This window comes from Palaemon carinicauda, chromosome 38, assembly GCF_036898095.1.
Source record: "Palaemon carinicauda isolate YSFRI2023 chromosome 38, ASM3689809v2, whole genome shotgun sequence".
In the NCBI taxonomy this organism is placed as follows: domain Eukaryota; kingdom Metazoa; phylum Arthropoda; class Malacostraca; order Decapoda; family Palaemonidae; genus Palaemon; species Palaemon carinicauda.
The window spans coordinates 28,262,138-28,282,329 of record NC_090762.1 but is presented as its reverse complement, the minus strand read 5'-3'; the positions used below and the strand labels follow the sequence as shown (position 1 = coordinate 28,282,329).

Below are 20,192 nucleotides of genomic sequence, written 5' to 3'. Positions count from 1 at the left end.
AACCGACATAGATGGACACAGATTGTTTCTCCTTGTTTACAGATGTAGGACATTAACAGTTGTATTGTTTATCATTACCACCAAGTGACCTTGAAGATCATGACAAAATTGTTACAGCACTAACAACGCTGCCTTTAGCTCAAGGAAATTTGTGTTCAAGGTAGTCAAATGCCAACCATATTCCCAACACCAAATTGTTGTCTAGATGAGGTCCCTATCCCTCGCTTGAGTTGTCCGTGAACAGCCTGAACTCTGGAGGAAACAATGCAAGCGGACTACCTCTCTTAAGGTTTTCACAGCTTAGCTACCAGCAAAGATCCACCTTGGAGTTTTCCTCAGTAAGAATTTGTGACTGGATCGCCTCAATGCTGAGATCACAAGGACTTCAGAACCCACTGCTTTCCTAAATGGCATAGAAGTCTCAGCCACTGTAGTGGTGTATGGAAGGAGCATTGAAAGAAAGGGAAAACTGCTTGGTGCAAGTGACAAATCCTGTCCTCAAGGGAAAACCTTACCTTAAGAGAGTTGATTTCCATCCCCAGCTAAATGAGGCATTGAGAAGGTGATAGAGAGGACTTTTCCAGATTCATCAGGATCCCCAAATACTGACAACACTGGAGAAGCTTCTCTCGGTGAGCCAGATTGATTTCCAGAGAGACTACGAGGATGAGCCAATTGTTCAAGTACCTCAGTAGACAAACCTGTTTCCATAGGCCCAGGCTGATACCAGCTCAAAGATCCTCATAAAGACCTAAAGGACTGTTGAAAGGCCGAAACAGAGGATCTTGAACTGGTATATCCCTATTATCTACCACTACTCACAGGTATCCTCTGGAAGAAGGATGGATGAGAAAAATTAAAGTCTGCATCCTTCAGGTTCAGCGTAATCATGAAATCTCCTGGTCCAACAGCCTGGATAATGGTGGCTGCTGTCTCCAATTTGAACCTACAGTAGACTACTTGATGTACAGGTTTAATGCTGAAAGGTCAATGACCAATCTCCAACCTCCTGACACCTTTTTGACAAGAGAGTATACTGTAGAAGCCGGCCAACGTCCTGAAGGGAATTCTTGATGACCATCTTTCGTACTTTCTGAAGCCGGGGTAGATATGTTTTAGAGACCCTTGCCAATATGACAACAACATAGTTGGCGGTCGATAAACGGGAGTACTTATCAAAACTGCAGGATTTGGAATGTTCATTAATCAGTCTCGTGGAACCACCACTTTCTCCAATCCCTCTTGAAGACACCCCCCCCCCCCCCCTGGTGGTAGGGTGAGAGGATTGCCCATCCTAGTAAGGTCCTCTGCCTCTTCCTTTTTCCTTTTCTACATCCTCTAAAGCAGCCAAGAGTGTGACAGGGTTGAAACAAGGCAAGGGAGATGGATCCTGAATGAGCAGGTCCTCTGCTAACTAGTCTTCTGGGCTGCTTTAAACTAGCTGGAGTTGACAACTGGCTTGAGGTCAAAGGTCGCTGCAATTTAATGGAGACCACTCTTTGCAAGAAAGTCATGTGTGTTCTTTCTCCATTCCACTGTGACAGCTGCGACATCTTGTGGTGAAAAAAGAGAAGTTTTCCAATGCAGCATTTCACAAGTCCAGACACTTCTGTTTGCTTTTCAATCTTCCCATGGAAGTGCACTGTAACCGCTTCCCTGCGCTTCAGCACCTAGTTGGCCCATTGACTGGTGATCTGGAGTATTAGGTACTCTAATACCCTGGTGCCGGATACCACAATCTGCCTTAGGGCCATCCTCTTCTGATGTGAGGTTTTCTGTGTTGGCAAGATAACTGACTGTTCCTGTTCAGGGGAACCAGGACTTCCCAAGGAGAGGGGGACAACAACTGCAGGACTTACGACATCTGAAAAGCAAGAGAAGATTAAAGGAAACTACCCAGGGAGGAAGGTTCTGCTAAGCCAATAAGGGGAACAATGAGGTATTAAACGACTTTACTCTACCTGAACACCCTTCAAAGGAGGATGCCAGGCTAGTATTCCAGGTGGAGAAAATGTAGTCCAGGACTTCAAGGAAGACCACTGAGGTACAGAATCCGTTTGGACCTTCTACCGAACACCCACTGGGAGGGTAGTCACTCCCTACATTCATTGATAGGCGAGGCTTCACTACGCAAGTGTCCTCGGCATGTCTGGACAGCCTATTACAATCCACCTGTACACTACTCATAAAGATACCACATGACTAGAGCACCAGGGCATGTCCACATGATGAGTAGTCACAAGCACAACCACAGCTGGAAGAAAAAGAACAGAAAATTTAAATTTTAACAGTAAAATTTTCAAGTATAAACTGGCAAGTTTCAAGCAGAGGAACAAGTTCATTTGCTGATGGCAGAAATCCAATTGCTTCCCTGCTGCCAACAAGGTAATTACCAGCCAATTGTTTAAATTTCATTAAAAGTTTTAACTGCCATATTCCAGACTTTGCCGTTCCTCCTGCTCCTATACTAAAGACCGACGGTTTTTATTCGTGCAAGAACAATTAAGACTCGCTCAAGTTACTTTGAAATACTAATGCACATCAGGAAAAAATCTAAGTAGGTAAATCTAAATATTGATAAATATATTGTGGCTTCATGAATTTATAATTAACCAGTGAATTTTCTATACCTGCAATAATTTAAATTCATGAGAGCATCTTACATAATAAAAAAGTACAAAAACTGAACTCTGAACAGACTTCGTACCTATCCTTTTCAGACTTCATCCTAAGCAAATAGCTTTCTTTCTTTCTTCCAAAGCCCAATACTTATAAACATTCAATCTACAATTAGCAGTTATCAAAAATCATCAAAACTGTCACATTAAATATTTTTCATAATACATATCAACAAATGAACTTTTGTAGCAGCATGCAGTAAAAGGATACCTCAGCACTCTACTACTGTAGTTTCATTAGCGCTGTTGTTGAATTTCATGAAACTTATTTGTAAATATTTAATAATACTCTTCTTAGTAAAAACAAATTTGATTTTAAAAGTTAACTAAGATCCGTAGAATTGCACCAGGCCATAAGCCCCATATTTATAAATCCATTTATAGTACTGCACACATTTATGTTGTGAAGCTTTTAAATCAGATACATCATATGCACTTCATATGAAATTTGGATATGTACAATATCTATATGTCTCTTTAATACATTTTAAAATATTTCATTACACAAACAGATTTTACAATCACTTCAGTTCTGCATTAAATTCTGATATGGTATTATTTTTTAATTTGGTTGTGATGATACGTTTCCTATTTTCTTAATGACTGACCAGAAATTTCATAACAGTATACAATTTCTTGGGGCCCTTTTTGTCATAAATCATATAAAAACTTATAAAAAAAATTTCCTTAAATTATGCTTAATAGTATTTATCAAGAATCTACAGTTTTCATGTTTATTTTTCAGCTAAATCTAGCCTCAAAACATATTGATGAATAGCTTATATATTTAGTATCGATAATTGATTGACTCATAGTATCATATTTATAATAATAAACATACAATTCTTCAAGTTCTTTACTATGGTATTTTGGTACTACATATACTTAAGGTCCTTAAGTTTTATGACTAGAACATGTTAATTTCAATATACATCTCTTACTTGCAAGTTATATTACAAGTACTGTATAAGAGTTTTTGTACCTATGAATATATACAATTGAACAAGTTAAATGGAAATTCAACAAAATAAGACATGACTTTCAACTGACAGTAGTTCTATACATAAAAATTACTATATTCTAGTATAAAATATCATTCAATTTAGTGCTATTTCCATTTTAGTATCTCATGAATCTCTTAAATGTAAGGTATATTTCCCCAATTTCAATATAAAATCATTTCTAACAATTAAATGTTAAAAAAATATATAGATATCTATCGATGTGAACTGGAATTTTTGGTAATGTTCAATGTCAGTAGTAATTCTGTTAACTTTTAGAGTTATGCTTGAAGTATTTTCTTTTACGAGTTCATTTATAATATTAGTGTAGAATTATTATTAAATGATCAGACCCCTGAGTTGACATTCTCTACTATCCCAAGGCTGCCCTGGAGTTGCCCACAATAGTTCTTACTATCACTGATAACAAGTTTTCTGATGTGATTGAAATATGTATATGAAAATGCATGCTCAATAAGCATACAGTACTATACTTTGAAAAATAAAAACCCTTCGAAGAAAGGTGAAAATCTTCTATCCCCTTAAAACATTACACTAATGATAGAATTTGCAGTAATCTAGCTTTTCATACCTCAGAAGTTGACCAATGAATTGAAGTTAGCAAAGATAAATGCATGTGGTCAACTATCAGCTCAAGATGATTCTCAAAAAAAAAAAAAAAAAAAAAAAATGTTGGCAAACAACTTTCATCAATAAAAATAAAATAAAAGAAAATAATTCAATGGCTGGCACACTTTCAAAATGTCACTTGAATCACTTTCACCCAGCATTCATAGCACTTCCAGAAGATATTGCCTATTAAAAAGTTAAATAACCTAAAATTATTAACAAAAAACCCAATATGGATCACAGGCAGGAAAAAAAATTGCTGAGTGCTTGTACAGGAAAGGATATCTTGAAAAGACAAAGGAACTATGACATAGCCACACTTATATAGTTGCCATCAACCTCCAGATTAACTCGATACTTAACTAGAGGGGGGGAGGTATTTAGCATACAGTACTCAGAAATTGGTAAAGTTTTAATTTTAAAGTAGATGTCGGCATTTTAATAGCTTTGGGAAAGAAACATAAGGGGTTTCATAGAAATAAACATCAGGAAGATGAAGATTATAGGGATGTTAAGTTTAAAAGTTAGACAAGTATATAAAGAGATTAAAGGGAATGTATGATAATCAAAAGAAACTACATATAAAGAAATACCGAATTACAATTCTGCTAGTCCACCGAGAGTAAAGTACTAAAACTGTTTTGGGTAGAATATCTAATATAGTGATAATAATAGAACCATCTACAGAATTTTATGCAAGGCAAATTAAATTCAAGTTACAAGAAGCTAAAAGTATTTAGAAAGTGACATGACAAAACCATGAACAAAGTATACAAAGACAAGATGCTATGCTAGACGCCTAAGCCCATTGATAGGGAAATTTTTAGTTTTAGGTTATACATTGATAAACCAGGCTTGCAGAGAGAAGTATAAACACAAGTGGTTTATTAAAAATAATAAAATATATAGTGTAATATAGAACACAATGGTTTATTAAAAATAATGAAGTATATAGTGTAATATAGATACAAAATGACCTATAAACAAAAAACTTGTCCAGGAACTAAATAGATAATGCTTGATTCTTAAGAAAATTTTAGCCATCGAGCAGATATGCCTCCAATATTTGCTAGGCTTTGGAGAGAAAAATAAAAAATTAAATACCCTCTTCTATATCTACAGGACAGTGTTTAATAAATTATTGAGTACGTAGGTTCTACTTTCTATATCACCGAATTGTTAACTTATGTGTGGTGGCCGATGTGGTAATGTCCCTGACTGGTTAAAGCGACTAGGGTTCGAGTCCCGGTCAAACTCGTTAGTTCCTATCATTGCTGCAACCTCACCATCCCTGTGACCTAAGGATGGGAGGGTTGGGGGAGCCTATAGGTCTATATGCTGAGTCATCAGTAGCCATTGCCTGGCTTTCCTTGGTCCTAGCTTGGGTGGAGAGGGGGCTTGGGCACTGGTCATATGTATATATGGTCAGTCTCTAGGGCATTGTCCTACTTACTGTCCCTTACCTCTGCCATTCATGAGAGACCTTTAAAAGTGGCCCCATTAACTTGAAGACATTTCAAACCAAAATGTGTCAATTATTCCCACTAAATGTGCCCTTCTTAATTATGAAGACATTCCAAACCTTACATGATCCCCAATATTCTGAATCTATACTGACTACATTATATGTAAGATACATGCAAGCCTGGTAAAAGGATAAAATTTATTCCTGGTCAGGATGTTGAAAATATTGTACAGTACTCCTAACTTAATTCTTACTTTGTAAGATGTGCAACTAAATAGCAATATTTGCTAAAAACTATAAAATATTTACTTAGCCTAAAATCATAGACCATATACAATTAGCTTCTTGTTAAAAAAAATAAAAATGGAATCTATTCATTGAATACTGTATATTTAAAGTATACTCTATTTATTGAATATGATTAAAACAAATTAAAATCATCCCTTGAAAAGTACTGAGATAACTTAATGACAATAAATATTAACAATCTAATTCAAAAAGTTTTATAAAACAAATATTTTTCTCAGTCATAATATTGAAGTTTTATCAAAACATTAAAGAAGAAGCAAGAATTCATCTTCAATTGAAACATTTAAATTCTTCAAAATCATTACCATATAACTTTTTTTTATTGGACTGGAATTATTTATATATTAGTTAATAACAGCGACATATTAATAACTCGCATCAAAACAGATTAACTCTTAATCATTCAGCTACCCTTAAGAGGACTTTTCTTTTATCATTAAAAGAGAAATGATACAGATAATTTTTAGTAAATACTTGAGAAAGTTTTTCCCCCGGTGAGAAAAATCTTTCTTGATGGCCTAGTCCTCTCAGAGCCCACTATTCCTTAAAATAATATAGCACCTCACACTGAATACAGGTATGTTCAAATACAGCCATGACCAATATCAACCTCAGAAATCTTAAATTACCAAGACAGAAAAATTATAAATATACAAAATTCACATCAAACGGTGCATTACAGTACTGTACTTGATTAAAACCTGTTTGGTTTTGTACAAGTTTTGAAAAAAAAAAAATAGCTATCACAGATGTGTAAACCTCTTTAATTTCAGCCAAGTCTATTTTTTAATATTTACGCTAGAAATTCCCAGTTTTTCATATAGTTTTCCCGACACTTAAAATTTCTAAAATTATCATGGACTGTACTAAAAACCAAAGAGTATTGTACAGTACTAGTACAATTGTTATAACAATACCTGGAGTAAAGAGTACTAAACGATGCAGCAAAAAACATCTTAAATAACTGCTCCAGTAATGAACTTTTACTGGTTCTAACTGGCTCTGTATACTGTACTGTACTTGAGAGCATTAACTGATATGAAAGACCAATAAGGTCAGATATTTTAAAGATAATGGGAACAGATTACCTGTTACCCCTCCTTGCACATTTGACATTGAAAGGTAAGGTATGCCGGACTGAAGAACGAGAATACTAGTCTCGGCACAAATACACGGTCGTGTTGCACCAGTGTATGCTCACTGTGAAAGATCACAATCAGGTGAGCACACTCTTAATGCAAGGCTACTAATTATCAACAACAGGAATGAATACCAAAATAGTAAATATTTTGTTGAGATTTTGAGAGATGATATTAACACATATGCTAAGGTTAAGCATCTCTATAAAATAAATATTAATACAATTTAGGGTATATTTTCTTAAAAATTTTGTGTAACTTTAATTTTAACCTTGGATTTAATTTTATATAATTCTATCGGTAACAAAGGGTAAAATAGAAAAGACTAAAAGTTTACCAAATAAGGGAATACAGTGCACATCTATAAAATAAATTTTACAGTTTGCTATAACAAGTTTTGAAATAATCATACAAATCCTTCAATAAAGTAAACCACATATTCCTAAAAGATCTTAAATAATTCTAGGATTATCAATGATGAAAAGGTAATGCAGTATAGAAACAATGCTGTTATTCTACACTGGTCCAATCCTAATTCTTCCTGAAACCTGAAATCTACACTGCACACATCTTAGTAATATACCCTCAAGTGTAGGAAATTTCATAACCATCCTACAAGACTATTATGTGCTAAAACAATGTCTGTAATACCAAAACTACTGTGCTCTCTCATACTAGCCTTCTTATTCAACCTATGCAAGAACTGTTTAGGTAAAAAGAATACTATAATATCAGTAGAAAACAAGTATCCCAAGACAATGGTCTTGGTTATTTCCATTTTAAGATTGACCATCCTTGAAGAATGCAAAATCTTTAATATTAATACCATAATGGAAAGGAATTCTAAAAACTCTCCATCATGAGTTTCATTTACGTAGCCTTATTCTCTGGAATGGTTATATATTTTAGTACTGTACTATCAATCATTTAAAAGATGAATCACTTAAAATGATAGGTTTAAGGAATTAAAAATCGGTAACATTTCTAACGCCCACTGTAAAAAAAAAAATCAATAAAAAATAAAAATTGTTTTGATTTCAAATATCCATACAGTACACAATAAGCAGATACTTCAAGATGTGCATTAATTCTTCAGAAAAGTAAGCATAATACCTGAAGAGGAAAAATAAAAAAAGAACTATGCACCGTAAAATATCACAATTTTCCTCATGCATGTTCTAAGAAAAAAAAAGTTTGTCACTTTAAAATATGTGTTTCTGAAAGTAATGCTTGGTAGTAATACTCAGAAACAAAATACAAATGATAATGAATGGTAAAATAACATATATATGAGGACAATAGACATGTGGTGATGGAATGGCTTTTATACTAGATAGCTTATACTTCTAATAACAAGCAACTCCATAACTGACTCATTAGAAATTTCCCTGATCATGTCTTTTTGTGATACACATTGTAGCAGTATATATATATTTATATATATATATATATATATATATATATATATATATATATATATATATATATATATATATATATATGTATATATATATATATATATATATATATATATATATATATATATATATATATATATATATATATATATATATATATATATATATATATATATATCATGAGTAAAACATAATCCCTACAGAACTAATTTAAAGATATACCTTGCACCCAAGACGACAAGTCAGCTGTACCTTCAACATCTAAAACAACTTCAGGTGGCGTGTCTGGGACACACAATGTTTGTGCAGCTTCTCTCCCGGAGAGATATGCGCCATGAACAGTTGAATAAAAGCTTGGGTGACAGTGCTCACCTGCAAATAACACAGCTGGCTGCAAAGTAAAAGGTTAAAATAAAAATAAAAATCTATAGTACTGTATTGTATGGAAAATTATATATCTTTAAATTAATTTGTATTTTTTCTAACTATACAAACCTGCATCCTTTAATCATCATCATCTCCTCCAACACCTATTGACGCAAAGGGCCTCGGTTAAATTTCGCCAGTCATCTCTATTTTGAGCTTTTAAATCAATACTTCTCCATTCATTATCTCCTACTTCACGCTTCATAGTCCTCAACCACATAGGCCTGGATCTCCCAACTCTTATAGTGCTTTGGGAACCCCAGTTGAAAGTTTAGTGAAATAATCTCTCTTGGGGAGGGCAAAGAGCATGTCCAAACCATCTCCCCCTCACCATGATCTCATCCACATATGACACTAGAGTAATCTCTCTTATAGTTTCATTTCTAATCCTGTCCTGCCATTTAACTCTCAATATTCATCTGAGGCTTTTGTTCTCAAATATACAAAATCTCTTGGATATTGTTTAATTGTCATACCCCGACTCATGTTCATATAGTAACACCAATCTCACAATATTGATATGTAGCCTGATTATTATAAGGAATTTTAGGTGTTTTGATTTCCAAATTTTACTTAACCTAGCCATGGTCTGATTTGCTTTTCCAATCTTTCATTAAACTAAATTCTAATGATCCTGTATTAGAGATCAGTTCCTAAATATTTAAATGATTCCACTTCATCAATCCTTTTTCCTTCTGGTAATAAAGACAGCATCACCAGCATACTCTAGGTCAGCTAATTTCCTGTTACCAATTCAGTACAATCCTTATCCACCATCTCTGACTGTTATATGCATTACAAAATCCTTGAGGATGATAAAACAACATAGGTGACAATATATTCTCTTGAAGTACTCCACTGTTCACTGGAAATTCAATTGATAGGACCCCACCAACATTAACTTTGCACTTGCTATGCTCATGAACAGACTTAATCAAACTTACATATTTAAGAGGAACTCCCTAATAACGCACGACTCACCACAAAATCGGCCAGTGCACACTATCAAAGGCTTTTTCTTAGTCCACGAATGCCATCAAAAGTGGATTTCTACATTCTACACATTGCTGTACTACATGTTTTAAACTTAAAATTTGGTCTGTATAACTTCTACATTTTCGAAATCCTGCTTGTTCATCTTTCAGCTTTTCATCAATCTTTCTCTCTAGTCTCTTTAGAATGAGCATGAGGAAAGGAAATAAGGAAAAAGATAGAAGAGCATGACCATGGTACAGACTATGGCCACTATCCTGTCAATATGAGCCATGCACAGCCTAACATCTCTCACCAGTGAGGCCCTCTGCTGCACGGGGGTATCGACCAACCTGCTGAGGCCCGAGAGCCAGTCTTCGTCTGCGGTGGGTTTCGGCTCGTCCAGCCTGTGGTGCTGTCTAAAGAGAGCCATCACCTTTCTGTATGCTGAGACCTCGGCCGCTGAGCCCTCCGCGCCGTCTCCTAGGACCTCCGTCGAATGTTCCTCTGCCTGAAAAGGGGCACCCCCGACGGAGGGTGCCGCTTGTGGAGGAGGCATCTTCTTGTCACGGCATACCCTCGGCGGTTCTTGATGGAGGACGGGTATCTCCGCTGGGACGGAGGCCTCCGTCCTGGGCTTGTCTCTCCCCACAGAGGACCACGCTACTGTGGGCTTCCTCGTGGCTGCAGGCTCGTCGAAGACTTGAAGGCTGGGACACGGCTGCCAGGCTAAAGGGGAGACTCTCTTCGCTGGGCGGATGGATCTGGAACCTTCGCGGATTTATGCCTGTCTCCTGGGGCCTTAAGTGGGGATTCTTTTCGACGCTCAGGCCAGCTGCAGGGAACGTACTTCGCTGTTGGAGAACGAACCTTAGGAGCCAGCCAGAGGTACCCGGAACTGCTGAAGCTCCCAGGAGTTGGCTGTGCCGGATGGCGACATGCACTCATTCCTCTCTAGGGGAGCGACTCCTGTACTTCCTCCAGGGGAATTTAGCATGCCTCCTGGCGTGGCGAGATCTTGAGCGGGAACGGGACCGCCTCGTGCGGGACCTGTCTCGTCTTCTCCTTTGGTCCCTTGGGGTTCCTTCCTCCGAGGAGTAAGAGTATGACTTGCAAGAAGAGCCCGAAGACCTGTAGGACCTCACCGAAGGTTCCGAGTCGTCCCGCGTAACTGGTGGTTCCACGTGACGATCCGTAGGCGACGAGGGCTCCATGAAGACGGGCGGGAGCGTTTCTGAAGGCGCTGGGGTAGAGCGAGGCAACTTCTTGCTAGGGAACCAGGCCTCGAACTCTTCCTCCAGCCTCATGGGCGACCTGAAGGGCGTCCTCGGCGGCGCCCACGCAAGGGGATCCGACGGCGGCGAGTCCTCCTTCTCGGCGTCTCCCCCGGCTGTAAACGTACCTGAAATACAGGCCCATGAAGCGGGGGAAGAGGCTGCAGCAGCCTTCCCCCACATAGGATCGTCGGAAGAGACGGGCCCTGCTGGCACCAGGGCTCCGTCCTCCGAATACTCTCCCGTCCCTCCCTCAGGCCCCCCACTTGCCTGGACCGAGAAAACATCCCCACTAGCAGGTATTTCAGACTCCTGGAGAAGAGCAATAGGCCTCTTCCCCACAACTGACTTACCTTGTCCCCTACTCTGGGTAGGGGAAGGCGGCCGAGAAGCCCTATCCGACGAAGAACCGGGAGAAGCAAGCGGCGAGGAGACGCTCGGATTCCTAGGCGACCTCTTGGTGCCGTATTGCACCCACTGCACCTCGTTCCAGGACTAGCACTCCGGACACTTGGCCGTAGGGGAACACACGCTGCCCCTACACGACGAACACAAGGAGTGCGGGTCGACTTCAGGCTTCGACAGAAGAGCGCCACACGATTTACCGGCCATAGGCCCGGGACAACGACGGGGATGCTCCATCACGCAGTAGTAAGGCAACGCAAGACACAGGAATACAGAGAGAAAGGGTAAGGAATGAGCACAATGGGACCACGTGGGGACCGCGTGAGACACAAAGGGGTCGGGGACAAAAAGGGTCGCACTGGATAAGGAGAGCGCGTCGAGGTGTTAACGCAACGCGACCAGAAAACTTACTGGAGATCGAGACCTGAGCAAGCATGCTATCTGACCCCGGGTCGCCTCATGGCGCGTATCACTCCGCCAGAGGTTACCCCGCATAGAAAACGAGAGTAGGGTAAACTACACAAAATTATGTTCAGTTGGGAGGCGATCCCAGATACTCCTAAGAAAGTAGTTCGAGGTAAGTACTCTGTGTTGGAACAAATATATATCATATAGATATATATTATATTATCTATAAATATTATATATATATTATATAATTATATATATATTATATATATATATATGTATATATATATATATATATATATATATATATATATATATATATATATATATGTATATGTATGTACAGTATATATATATATATATATATATATATATATATATATATATATATATATATATATATATATATATATATATATACACAGAGTATATTTATATATACACATATATATTATATATATATATATATATATATATATATATATATATATATATATATATATATATATATATATATATATATATATATTATATATATATACACACAGAGTATATTTATATATACACATATATATTATAATATATATATATATATATATATATATATATATATATATATATATATATATATATATATATATATATATGTATATATATATATATATATATATATATACATATATATATATATATATATATATATATATATATATATATATATATATATATTATATATATATATACACATATATATATATATATATATTATATATATATATATATACACATATATATATATATATATATATATATATATATATATATATATATATATATATACAGTATAATATATATATATACAGTATATATATAATATATATATATATATATATATATATATATATATATATATATATATATATATATATATATATATATATTTATATACCAGTATATATTATATATATCATATGTATTTTATATATATTACATATATATATATATATATATATATATATATATATATATATATATATATATATATATATATATATTTATATATATATATATATATATTAAAGAACTGTAATACTCAATTTTTACATAAAGAAAATTTTCAAGATTAGCAATTTTGTAATCAGGTTTCATGTACAGGACATATTTCATCACATGCCTTAACCCAAACATAACCCTTAGCTTTCTGGCCAGAAGCTTGCACTGAATATTGATAACACCATCATACAAATTGGTCAGTTATATGATATACAAGCTCTGCAACATTATTCTGAGATCGAAAAGCATATGTGTTGGCTCCCTTTTTCATATATACACTATGCAGCAAAACTAGTGATACTTTTTTATATTTGCATCGGACAAGCGTTGATCTTAAGTTGCCACTTATTATTAAATCTTTTATTTCACTTTGTAAACATTCACAGATATAAGGCCACATTGGTCACTTGTTAGGCATAATTCTATCATTGCAAAATGTTAGATTGTTAAACAAAAACATTTCACACTAAAATATTTCGGAAAAAATGTAAAAAATTCCTTTGCCATCATGACTCACGAGTCAGTGAGACTAGTCTTGCAACTGTCTGTCTGGATAGACAGAAACTGGGAAAGAGGGCATTGAGATGGGGAAGATTTTCAAGTAGAGCCCTATAGTCTAATGATAAAAATTTATGCATTTGGGATATGATTTCAAAGTTATTACTTATCTTTTCTGTTGTTTTGTATATAAAACAAATGTAAGGAGAGTAATTTCAAAACTTGCAATAAATTATTACAAGTCATAGTATAGACTACAGCCAATACTACTCATATACTGTAAGTCTAGTCTCCCAGCAGGTTTTTTTCAATTTGAGGAAAAATTAATAAATAAATAAGTAAATAAGTGAGGTGGCGAGTTATCTTTGCTATCAGAAATACAATTAATTCTACCTTCCTATTATCTTACTGATGCTTTATGAAAGGAAAACTATAATCAGGTCAGATATTGACTTGCTTGTGAGTGTGTCATCATGAGACTGCCAGTTGATGTCTGGTTAGACCCCACCCACAACTAAATCTCCAATACATTCATTACAATAAATATATTACTATGGTGGCAAAAAAGTCAGATTCATATAGCAACAAAGTTTTTTTTATTTTTATCATAATTAAAGATTGTGTTAATTTTTCCATAATGATCTAGCATTAATACCTGAAATCCATGCTTAATGAACAGTATCTTTTACTGAGCGAAGGTTCAAAATGTTTCGTTGTAGGAGCCTATCTCATTAGAAATGTGAAGAATGTGGTTGTTGCCAGTTAGTGACTTTATCTCATTAAAAATGTGAAGAATGTGAGAGTTGACCTTATTTCATTAGAAATGTGAAGAATGTGAGAGTTGCCAGTTAGTGACCTTATCTCATTAGAAATGTGAAGAATGTGGTTGTTGCCAGTTAGTGGCCTTATCTCATTAAAAATGTTAAGAATGTGAGAGTTGCCAGTTAGTGACTTTCAAACGAAAATCACTGAAATCAGATACTGTATCACAAGTTTTGCTGCATACAGTTCAAGACATAATTGTTAGTAAGTGTAATGTAATTGTGTAGAGTAAAAGAAAGAAATAAAGTTGCATGCATGTGCTGAGAGAGAGAGAGAGAGAGAGAGAGAGAGAGAGAGAGAGAGAGAGAGAGAGAGAGAGAGAGAGAGAGAGAGAGCTATGCATTTCAAACATTAAAGATCTTTTTTAAAGGTCTTATACTTGTAACTCTTCATCGTTAATAATGTACACTGCAGGCATTCCACTCCCCTACAGAGCACTTCAGTCTGTTTCCTGTATGACCACAAATTTGTCATAATACAAATGCCAACTGAAAATACCTTAAAAGTATGGTCCACAAAAGAAGTTTGCCTTAGAGACTTACAAGGTTATGTTTGAATTATTTAGAGAATTTGAAACAAAATCTCATTCCAGAGGATCGCGAACAAATCCTTCAGGTTAGCAATTAAGAGGTTCCTCCCTTAGAGCATCCATACTAATCATAAGTCTATTACATTGGTACCTGAGTTCTCTCGGATCTATGTATGCATCATAAAAGGAAAGATCAAATCTAAAATGGCAGTATATGGTTGAATACTTTGTACATTAATGAGGATATAAAGAGTTGAACTTGTCCATAACAACACATCAATTCCGCTCCTTATGATCATTAAATACCATGGCATAGAGTAAAAAAAAATGGATAACATTACTTTTCTTTACAACAAAAAAAATTGTCATAAAACCCCCCAAAATTAATATAAAATGCTGTAAAGTAATGCAATTTTTAAAAATTATTAAACTACATTATACTATAGGTTGAAAGATTTAATTAGTTTAAATGTTTATCCAACTGGCATCATACCATTCTCTAAAGCTGCCAGAATAAGTTTTAAAGATGTGGTCAGAAATATAAGAAATAGGAATTAAGAGAAAGGAGAGAATAAAGACACCTGTAACATTTCTCAAATGCTGTAATGGTTCTCTAAAGAGGAATATAAATAGAAGTGTATTCTTACTGCCTCTAAAATATCTGCTCATCAGACATTTCCTTTCTCTTCTTTCTCCCATGCAAGCTCCATTAGTCACATGGATTCTCTTCCTCTGGTATATTAATAGCCTTGGTGCCTAAACTTTTAATTCTGCAGCTATAAGTGTAAGATTTGTGCATTCAAAGCTCTTTTTACAAGATCACGTCATGCAATCTATTTCAGAACAATAAGCAAACTTCAATATGCAAGCCATAATTTACAGATTCTGTTGGGTAACACAGCTATTGTTAGAGGTCCACAACAAAAGTTCATTGAGCCCTATCATTGTTTTTACACTTATTGCAGATAAGGGTAACTTTATAATAGAGATAATAACACCCTTTGTAACACACTTCTAAGTTATTATAAATCATAACAAGAATCTAGCAACTTAAAATTAGCTGTGCATATCTTTAAGTAATTACTATAATGTCAAGAATTATGAAATTATGGAGGCAAAAGAACTAACAAAATTTGGAAGCTAATAAAGTGCAATGAACAGATAAGCAGCGAGACTATGATGGAGTGCCAGTGGGAAAGAGTGCTGACAATGGTCTAACCTCCTCCCCAGTGTTCCCATTAAAAAAACCATCCTGCCAGCGCTTGGGTGGTTTGTCACAGTTTTCATCCCTTGAAGACACTTGAGAATCAGGGGTCTTAAGAAGCAGAAATATATAAAAATGTTATTTTCATTAGTAAAATAAATTTTTGAATATACTTACCCGATGATCATATAGCTGTCAGCTCTGCTGCCCGACAGAAAAACCTACGGGCGGAATACGCCAGCGATCGCTATACAGGTGGGGGTGTACATCAACAGCGCCATCTGTTAAGTAGGTACTCAAGTACTCGATGTCAACACAGAACCAATTTTCTCCTCGGTCCACTGGGTCTCTATTGGGGAGGACGGGTGGGTCCTTTAATTTATGATCATCGGGTAAGTATATTCAAAAATTTATTTTACTAATGAAAATAACATTTTTCAATATTAAACTTACCCGATGATCATATAGCTGATTCACACCCAGGGGGGTGGGTAGAGACCAGCATTACATGTTGACATTATTATGAGCTAAGTATTCCGTATTTCATTTTAGCAGTTATTCAAAATAACAAACATAAAATAAATAAGTACCTGGTAAGGAAGTCGACTTGAACAATTACTCTGCCTTTTTAAGTACGTCTTCCTTACTGAGCCTCGCGATCCTCATAGGATGCTGAGCGACTCCTAGGAGCTGAAGTATGAAGGGTTGCAACCCATACTAAAGGTCCTCATCAAAACCTCTAATCTAGGCGCTTCTCAAGAAATGACTTTGACCACCCGCCAAATCAAGTAGGATGCGAAAGGCTTCTTAGCCTTCCGGACAACCCAAAAACAATAATAAAACATTTCAAGAGAAAGATTAAAAAAGGTTATGGAATTAGGGAATTGTAGTGGTCGAGCCCTCACCACTACTGCACTCGTTGCTACGAATGGTCCCAGAGTGTAGCAGTTCTCGTAAAGAGACTGGACATTCTTAAGATAAAAGACGCGAACACTGATTTGCTTTTCCAATAGGTTGCGTCGAATATACTTGCAGAGATCTATTTTGTTTAAAGGCCACGGAAGTTGCGACAGCTCTAACTTCGTGTGTCCTTACTTTCAGCCAAGCTTGGTCTTCCTCATTCAGATGGGAATGAGCTTCTCGTATTAACAGTCTGATAAAATAGGATAAAGCATTCTCTGACATAGGCAAAGATGGATTCTTAACTGAACACCATAAAGCTTCAGACGGGCCTCGTAAAGGTTTTTAAATAGAACTTAAGAGCTCTTACAGGACATAATACTCTTTCTAGTTCATTTCCAACCATACGATAAGTTTGGAAAATCGAACGATATTGGTCAAGGCCAAGAAGGCAGCTCGTGTTTGGCTAGAAAACCAAGTTGTAGAACATGTAGCCGTTTCGGATGAGAATCCGATGTTCTTGCTGAAGGCATGAATCTCACTGACTCTTTTAGCTGTGGTTAAGCATATCAGGAAAAGAGTCTTAAAGGTGAGATCTTTCAGGGAGGCTGATTGAAGCGGTTCGAACCTGTCTGACATAAGGAATCTTAGTACCACGTCTAAATTCCAACCAGGTGTAACCAAACGACGCTCCTTCGTGGTCTCAAAAGACTTAAGGAGGTCCTGTAGATCTTTATTGTTGGAAAGATCTAAGCCTCTGTGACGGAAGACTGATGCCAACATGCTTCTGTAACCCTTGATAGTGGGAGCTGAAAGAGATCGTTCTTTCCTCAGATATAAGAGAAAGTCAGCTATTTGAGTTACAGAGGTACTGGTCGAGGATACGGATACTGACTTGCACCAGTTTCGGAAGATTTCCCACTTCGATAGGTAGATTCTAAGGGTGGATGTTCTCCTTGCTCTAGCAAACGCTCTGGTTGCCTCCTTCGAAAAGCCTCTAGCTCTCGAGAGTCCTTCGATAGTCTGAAGGCAGTCAGACGAAGAGCGTGGAGGCCTTGGTGTACCTTCTTTACGCGTGGCTGACGTAGAAGGCCCACCCTTAGGGGAAGTGTTCTGGGAACGTCTACTAGCCATCGAAGTACCTCGGTGAACCATTCTCTCGCGGGCCAGAGGGAAGCAACTAGCGTCAACCTTGTCCCTTCGAGAGAGGCGAACTTCTGCAGTACCTTGTTGACAATCTTGAACGGAGGGAATGCATATAGATCTAGATGTAACCAATCTAGTAGAAAGGCATCTATATGAACTGCTGCTGGGTCCGGGATTGGTGAGCAAAATATTGGGAGCCTCTTGGTCATCGAGGTTGCGAAGAGATCTATGGTTGGCTGGCCCCAGGTGGCCCAAAGTCTCTAGCATACATCCTTGTGGAGGGTCCATTCTGTTGGAATTATTTGCCCCTTCCGACTGAGACAATCTGCCATGACATTCAAGTTGCCTTGGATGAACCTCGTTACTAGTGATATGTCTAGACCTTTTGACCAGGTGAGGAGGTCCCTTGCAATCTCGTACAATGTCAGAGAGTAGGTCCCTCCTTGCTTGGAGATGTACTCCAAAGCCGTGGTGTTGTCCGAGTTCACCTCCACCACTTTGCCTTGAAGGAGAGACCTGAAGCTTTTCCAGGTCAGACTTACTGCCAGTAGCTCCTTGCAGTTGAAATGCATTGTCCTTTGACTCGAGTTCCATAATCCCGAGCATTACCGACCGTCTAATGTCGCACCCCAGCCTACGTCCGATGCATCCGAGAAGAGAACGTGGTTGGGAGTCTGAACAGTCAGGGGAAGACCCTCTCTAAGGTTGATATAGTCCTTTCACCAAGTCAGACAAGACTTTATCTTTCCGGAAACCGGGATCGAGACCGCTTCTAGCGTCTTGTCCTTTTTCCAGTGAAAAGCTAGATGGTATAGAAGAGGACGGAGGTGTAGTCTTCCTAGTGACACAAATTGATCCACGGATGACAGTGTCCCTACCAGACTCATCCACAGCCTGACTGGGCAGCGTTCCTTCTTCAGCATCTTCTGGATGGATAGCAGGGATGGGGGCTGATCGTCTTGTTCAGCAACGTCCTCATCAGAGGGTTCCTCATCCGAAACTGATGAGGAAACGGCAACGGAGTGGGCAACGTCTGACTCGCTGAATCCGGTCGCACTGGTGGATGCGTGACGGAGCCGGACGCAATATCATGGAACTGCTGCACAGTCTGTGAACTGTCAACAACCATGGGTGCGCGAGGAAGTACAGCGTCAACCCGAAACTGTCTAGACTGTCTGGGTTGTGTAGTCAACACCCTACCGGGTTGCTGAGGTTGACGCACTGCGTCACAACAAGTCACCTCTGCTGGTTGTTGAACGTCCTGAATGTCAACAACCACCTCCGAGCGTCGCTTAACGTCAACGTGCGACTGGCAACCCACACTGGGTCGCATCGGTGGAGGAACCACCTTAACTGGCAGACGCGAGTAGGTTACCTCAGCGTCAACAGGGCGCACAACCGACCGGTTGGAAGGTTGTTGGCCAGAAGGAGGAACCACCTCAACTGGCAGACGCGAGTAGGTTACCTCAGCGTCAACAGGGCGCACAACCAACCGGTTGGAAGGTTGTTGGCCAGAAGGTTCTTCTCCGCATTTAAGTCCTCTATCAAGGACGCAAGCTTGGACTGCATGTCTTGCAGCAAAGCCCTTTAGGGTCTACGGGAGCAGGTGTGGCAACAGACGGGGTTAGCGACTGAGGCGGAACCATTTACCATCCCTGAAAGCCTTGTTATGTGTGACATAATAGTACAGCAAAACTTCAAAGGCTCACAAAAGTTGAGAAGTTTACCTGTAAACAACTTGGAGCGTCTCCTGGCTAGGTGCCAGGGCGAGTCTACCAGAATTGAGAAGTCTATCTGGGCAGAGGCATGAACTCCCAAGCCGAGAACTTCTCTCGTGTCCTATCAGACTCTCGCTCTATAAGCCAGTTTAAAAGAAGGGAAATCAAAGGCTGAATCCCTAAAACTCCTCCTGGTG

At 37.6% G+C, this 20,192-nt stretch overlaps 1 protein-coding gene across 1 annotated transcript in view; it reads right to left on the bottom strand.

Annotated features, from left to right (window-relative positions):
* Positions 1–7,447: 7,447 nt before the first annotated feature.
* The window catches only part of LOC137630507 (spermine oxidase), a 94,041-nt gene continuing 81,296 nt past the window's right edge, over positions 7,448–20,192 (bottom strand). Inside the window, exons 5-6 of the mRNA XM_068362016.1 lie at positions 8,863–9,031; positions 7,448–8,216 (exon numbers count right to left, since the gene is read on the bottom strand). Of these exons, the coding sequence (XP_068218117.1) occupies positions 8,188–8,216; positions 8,863–9,031 (198 nt within the window). The 3' untranslated portion in view covers positions 7,448–8,187. The remainder of the gene's footprint in view (positions 8,217–8,862; positions 9,032–20,192) is intronic.